Consider the following 6,546-nt stretch of genomic DNA (forward strand, 5'->3'; position numbering starts at 1 on the left):
TGTCACCCCTAGTGCTTCTTTTCATTAAAGTAGACTACCCAATTCCAGCAACAATTCTTCATACATTTTAGCTCTCAGCTCCCTACTTGTTGTTCTTCTCTGCACTTTTTCAACATTGTTTTTACATTGTAGCAACCAAAACTAGGTGCAATAGTGTGGTCTTACAAAAGGATTATAAAATGGTACTAACACTTCATGTGATCTTGGTTCAATTCCTCTGTTAATGAAAGGAAGGAATATTTCTGATGTTCCCTGCCAAGTTCCCACAAGGAAATTCAATAGTGAAGCTGGCTAATAGTCAGATGTTGCTTCCACTCCAATTGCCTTTTTCCCCATTTGTTTCTCTGCTTAGGTAAGAAATATTTCTGAAATGATGATTAAACAGGAGTGAAGTAGTAGACAATAAAATAAATCTAAGAGATTCAAATAATAATAAATCTATAATCTTAGGACATGAGGTTGTTGCATATAATTTTCCCTACTGATAATCCTGAAAGTGAAGCATAGCATAATTTGAATGGCTCAGGTTTGTGCACTGATATAGAATAAATTTCAAAATGATATTAAGATAAGAAGTAAAATCTTCTCTTTTCATAATTTAAAATTACATGCTATAAAGTGTATCATGCAGATTTCAATGACATTAAAAAGGATCTTTTCTCATTCAAAGATGTGTGCCTACAGCAATAGAATGAATATTTTTGTTATGCATTTCAGATTCATAGTTATTATATTTGCTACAATATTTAATAAATTGCTTTATAATGGCAAAAATTAAATTAGAAGATATTTAGCATGATTGGTGCCATATATTTAGGTATTTCTCCTTTTTATTATAAGCAATAAGTCATTAAATTGGTGTGGAAAGGAAAGATTGGAAGAAACGAGATACATGACAAAAAGTTCTTGGGAAGTGTGACACTGGTGTACATACTAGCACTGGTATTTGTATCTTTGGTCTTGAAAGAGTTACAGTAAGTGTAATGTGGTGAGCAAAGATGGTTGCATAATCACAGTCAGTAACAATAATATTCTATTATTAGAAAGCAAATAGGGATTTTTCTGAGAATGTTGATTTTAGCAACTCCTCCTAAGTGAATTCCTAAAGTGCTTTATTTAGATTTTAGAAACAAATCCATATATACGATTTATAGTTAAACCTTTTGAACAGTTGTATTATTATGCATGCCATAGGCCAAATCCAAGCATCTAGTGAATTGTTCATGTTATTATACTCTTTATGAGCATTTCTGTTGATTTTCCATGCAAGAAGCATATAAACAAGTTTAAGTTACTATATACAGTAAATTATTATTTTAAGCAATCATATACATGTTGAAATTAGTGGAGATTAAAGAGCAATTTTATATGTCATACTTTAGAATAATCGTATAGGTTTGTCTCTTAATCTCAGCCAACTCAACTAATTTCAGTACAGCAAGTCCTACTGGCTTCAACAAGTATATAAACACAATAAATGAAATTTGAATGTAAATCCTAATAAAAGCACCAGGACTAAACTGTGCCAATCTAGATTAGACATGGGAGCTATATAAACAACTTTTCTAGTTTATTTTTTCCATATCAAAAGCAACCAGATTGGTCTCTCTTCCTGCCTCTTCCTCTCCCTCTGCCCCTCCTTCCTTCTCTCTTACTCCCTCCCTCCCTCTCTCTTTGACAGGTGTGTATGAAGGAGCCATATTCAATTCCTTTCTACCCTCCACTCCATGTACTTCTCTCACATAGAAAAATATGGTAAAACCATATTTTGCATCAGTGAAATAAGACTGATTATTCATATGTATATATAATCACACATATGCCATGATGTCTGAGGCATATTGTTAAGCCTGGATTCCCCAACGGGTGTTAAGGAAAACAAACTAAACAGAATGTGCAGCGAAGTCAGATAGGAAGACAGGTAAATGTGTGAGATAAGCCTTCTCGTTAACACGCAGTAAAAATACAGATACGCTTGTGCTATCAAAATTATAATTTATTCCATTTAAGAATTATAGCATAGTCATTATAAACAGTCCATTAGTCATATACCAAATTCAGTCAAGTCTTGTCGAGGATACTCTAATTGCAAAGTCCGTGTCGAATAGCCAGTGTCAGTACACATATAATAAATCTGTCCAAAACTTATCTTCTCTCCGTTGAGAAATATCTTCAAAGTAATCCAACACTTCTTCTCCTCCCCGATCCAGCAAGAACGCAGTCTTCAATAAGCCAGCCAGTAAGAGCCAGAGAGTGCCTTGCTGCTTATATAGTACTTTTACAGCTGCACCCTTAATTACATTCCTTTAGCTTAAAGTCACATACACTTTATCTGACAAACCATGATTCATCATTTTATTATCTTTACCCAAAGCAGTTAGGGTAAAACAATGTTATCCCTAACACATATGATTCATATATAATGAATCACACATCATAATCCGAGTTGTATAGTTCCTGTTTCAGTTTTATTAAAAAAAAATACAGGCATTTTTCATTTAGCGCCTAGCTTGGACAATGGCCATTTGCAATATGTTGGTGATAAAAAAAAGTAAAATTGCCTTGAGAAATAGATTGCTTTTTTCTCTTCCCTCCACCCCCAGAGTAGAGAAACTGCAGAGGGATTTCAACAGAGCGAGCTGTTTGCTTTTCTACACATGGAAAGCAATGTGATTGCACTGGCAGTGCGAAAGACACAGGAGAGATTGCTTCCATTTTTTCCTCCCCCTCTCCTCCCCCCCCCCACAGAGAAGAGATTGGAGAGGAAGATATTCCAAGAGAGTACTATAAGCTGTTTGTATAACACCCTTGCAATTCCCAATCCAATTACATCATATTGATTGTAATGGTGATCATGTGACTGAGGGATGCTGAAAAGGTGTGTAATTGACGACTCTTATCTCCTTCCAGACAGAAACTACAGTTACAGTGTGACTTCCCGCTTAGTGATTACTTTGCTTAGCAGTTCCTATTAGGGTCATTACTCAAGGATACTAATAAAAAGCTACTGCATCTTTTTATGGTCATTTATTGAGGACCACCTGTAAAAAACTACTGCAACTTATATTTTAGAAGCAGAATCTTTGATATTAAAACTTGTTGAACTTAGGTGTACATTAAATTAGAAGGAAAGAAAAAAATAGTTTTCAGCAGTGTTTTGAGAATGTATTTCTTATTTTCATATTATTTCCTTTTCAGGTATTACAACAACTTTATTCTATGTACAGAACACAAAGTTTCAACAGCAAAGTGCTTTTGGCCTAACCCACTGGCTGAAGGTTTCATCACTGGAATCCATAGACAATTCTTTACAAACTGTACCTCAGATAAAGTGCATTGGGAAGATCCTCCTGATAAAATTCTGGTTCCTTTGATTTTCATTCCAATTCTTCTGACAGTTGCCATGGTTGGTTTAGTGGTATGGTGTAGCAAAAGAAGTGATATTTTGGTATAACTCAGCATTCATCACCATGTTTTTCTTTTTTTAATTGAGAATGGAATAGAAATATTATTTGTACTGTATATCTACATGTACTTGTGTGCATGTGTGTGCATGTGTATGTGTAGGTATACACAGACAGACACATACATATAAAGATAATTTTGGCAAGCAGAACCTACATTCTTCTGTAGCTACACATATCTAGTATAAACATTACTTCTCCAGCAGTATAGACATTGTTCTGAAAAAAAGTGTGGCTCATGACCATAACTCTATAATGAATAGAAACTGAAAACAATATCTGAATCTGCTATATACAATGGAAGTTTGTGGCTTTTAAATTCAATAATGAATCTCAGCTGTTTAATATTTTTTTTAAAGATGATACTATATGTGAACTGTAGATTTGATTTGTATGCACATGTATTCTGAACAATCATATTTATGGTAGGGGCTGTTTTGGAATTAAATGTGAAAATTAAGAATATTTAAGTGTGAACTTTGGGACTTAAATAGACTGTCCTTGCCAAAGATATATAGCATGCATATACATGTGCAGCAAAGTGGAAACACTGTGAATAATGAATGATCAAAGAATTGTCACGATTATGCTGGCTCTTCTACAAATTAGTAAACAAGAAACATGTCCTTGAATGTTCACATCCTGGACTGGAAATCTACAGATTGGTCTCTTGAAAGGATATAGTTTTCTTTTGCAAAGCTGCAAAGAGAATGAGAGGAAATTGGTCAACCAGAAATCTATTCAAGTGTTAAAGGAACTGTTACATTCGTCTCTGTGTTTTTAAACTGGTAATTTTAAGACAATTTTCCTTCCTTCTTCCATAGCCTTTTTAAATTTCTGATATGCTTTAAATGGTCAGATTTCATAGGAAGAAAATATGGCAATCATTTTAATACTAACCCATTTCAGATTTTGCATATTGAAATATAATTTATATGTTAGATGTTTTGAATTTCCACCCAGACATACACATATAGAAGAAATTAGTTTAGTTTAGCAAACATCTTAGACTTCTTCAGAAGCTATACCTTTAGTCAAATGAACAGGATAAACAACTTATATTCTTATAGAAAACCTCAGATTTTCTAATCCGAAGTCTTCTGTAACATCAAAATTATATTATATAATAGCGCAAACATCTTCAATTAGAAATATTTTGTCTTTATACCTGCATAATTAAATAACACTAGACAGCTTAGCAATGATCTGATATTCATCAAAATATCTACCATTTTGGGGACCTATTTTGGATGTTATTAGTATGCCACCTGATTCTTATCTTGGTCATCTATTACCTGTTATATTTAAAAAATGAGATAGGATAGAGATCACCAAGTGGTCCCTTGTAATCTATCTTCAGTGGGGTTTGTATATGCTTTTAAAATATATAATGTATATCTTATTAAAATTGCATTATTTTGTTAAAATGTTGAAAATCTGAACAAATTTATACTTGTAAACATTGTATTGTTATAATGCAACTTTACATTTAAAAAAATCAAATTGAATTTATTGTTAAAATTAATATTTCTTAAAATGAAAATTTCATTTAAATTTTAGCTGTTACTAAAGGAAGAAACAGACAAGGACTATGACGTTTTTGAAAATGTATACAATAGATCAATGAATCTAAGGCTAATAATGGCCATTCAGAGATGATATATCTGGCCAGAAGATAAATGTAGGAGTCCATATCTACCCCATAGAAATTTGCTTATTATGAAAAGAACCAAAATCAGCTTGGCTTTTGATCTGATTCTGTGGAGTTTTTAAAATTCTTAATGCAGGTATAAATTGCATCATGCTTTTAATTATGTTGCATTGTTTTGTTCTCTAACTTCTGTAATTAGCAAAAAATTACTCATTGAGTGGTAATATTTTAAGGATGGAAATAGGAAGTTTAATGCGTTATATTTTCTCTTCCCATGCTTATTTCTGATTCTTAGAAGAAGTGAACATTCAGTTTTGGGAAATCCAATCAGTTGCATAGGGAAGAAACCCTGCTTATTTACATTTTTTATCTTTCTTCTGAAGTTTTCAAGTCATTCTAAATCCATGCAGAATTAAACATGAAGAAAGCAGTTTTGATATAATTTCATAGCTTTATAAGTTTGTTTTGGACAAGTCCATCTTATGTGAGATAAGGGATGAAATAATAAATGTTAATAGGCTATTAATGATTATATAATCTTACTTTCTTAGTTCAAATCATACAAAACATAAGGAAGGAAGGAAAGCTCAGCTATAAAATTCTGGCACATGATTTTTAATTTGCCAAATTAGAATAGTTGAACTGTTATCAACCAGCTGGTAAATCCTCTGAAGTGCAGGCTTATTATTATCTCCTTTTCCAGCTCAAATGGTTCTTCTGATATGTTTAATCTTAGACTACACTTCATTAATTTAAAGCAATTTTGGAAGACAAATTTTACTATATACCTAGAAGTTCCACAACCTACATATCCAGACCCCATCTGGGTTGTTGAGTATGTCTTGTGAACTACGAGTTCTGGCTCAATCTAAGGGACAAATCAAGACTCTATGGTTATTATGAATGATAAGCTATGGAAAGGTGTCTCCGTAGCCTGTTAGTCATATTTTCATTCATTTATTGGAATATCCAGATGATGTTTGGGCTGCTAAATCAGCTTTCAGTAATATTAAAATTATATTACAATTATGATACAAGATAGTAAAATCTCCTTCCCCAACAAACGTTTTCATTTGTTTGATGATTCTTACTGGAAATAATTTTTGTTCTTGAGTTAACAAGCTGTTTAAGATATGTTCCACTGAATCATCCAAGAGTTTTAATCATCCAAGAGTTCTGTTTGCTCCTCTGAATAAAGCAGAGCTCCAAGTTCACATGTCTTACTCAATGAGCAACATAGGCTTTTTGATAATCTAGCCTATAATATTTGGCATTTACTGTAATAAAATAAAGTGATATGGCATGATAATATACAGTAGATCCTTTCAGAAAGAATTACTCAATCCATGTGATAGATAATGCCTTTTTCTGATTAATCTGTGACTGCATATTTTAAGAGTTAAAATTCTTGAGAGATCTTATATAGAACCT

At 32.6% G+C, this 6,546-nt stretch overlaps 1 protein-coding gene across 1 annotated transcript in view; it reads left to right on the top strand.

Annotated features, from left to right (window-relative positions):
• Positions 1-5,637, top strand: part of RAMP3 (receptor activity modifying protein 3) — a 72,512-nt gene extending 66,875 nt beyond the window's left edge. The window contains exon 4 of the mRNA XM_026681271.2: positions 3,199-5,637. Within this exon, the coding sequence (XP_026537056.1) occupies positions 3,199-3,454 (256 nt within the window). The 3' untranslated portion in view covers positions 3,455-5,637. The remainder of the gene's footprint in view (positions 1-3,198) is intronic.
• Positions 5,638-6,546: the final 909 nt, after the last annotated feature.

Source organism: Notechis scutatus, chromosome Z, assembly GCF_049901735.1.
Source record: "Notechis scutatus isolate UNSWTSFEM ecotype Mainland chromosome Z, rNotScu1.2, whole genome shotgun sequence".
Classification (NCBI taxonomy): domain Eukaryota; kingdom Metazoa; phylum Chordata; class Lepidosauria; order Squamata; family Elapidae; genus Notechis; species Notechis scutatus.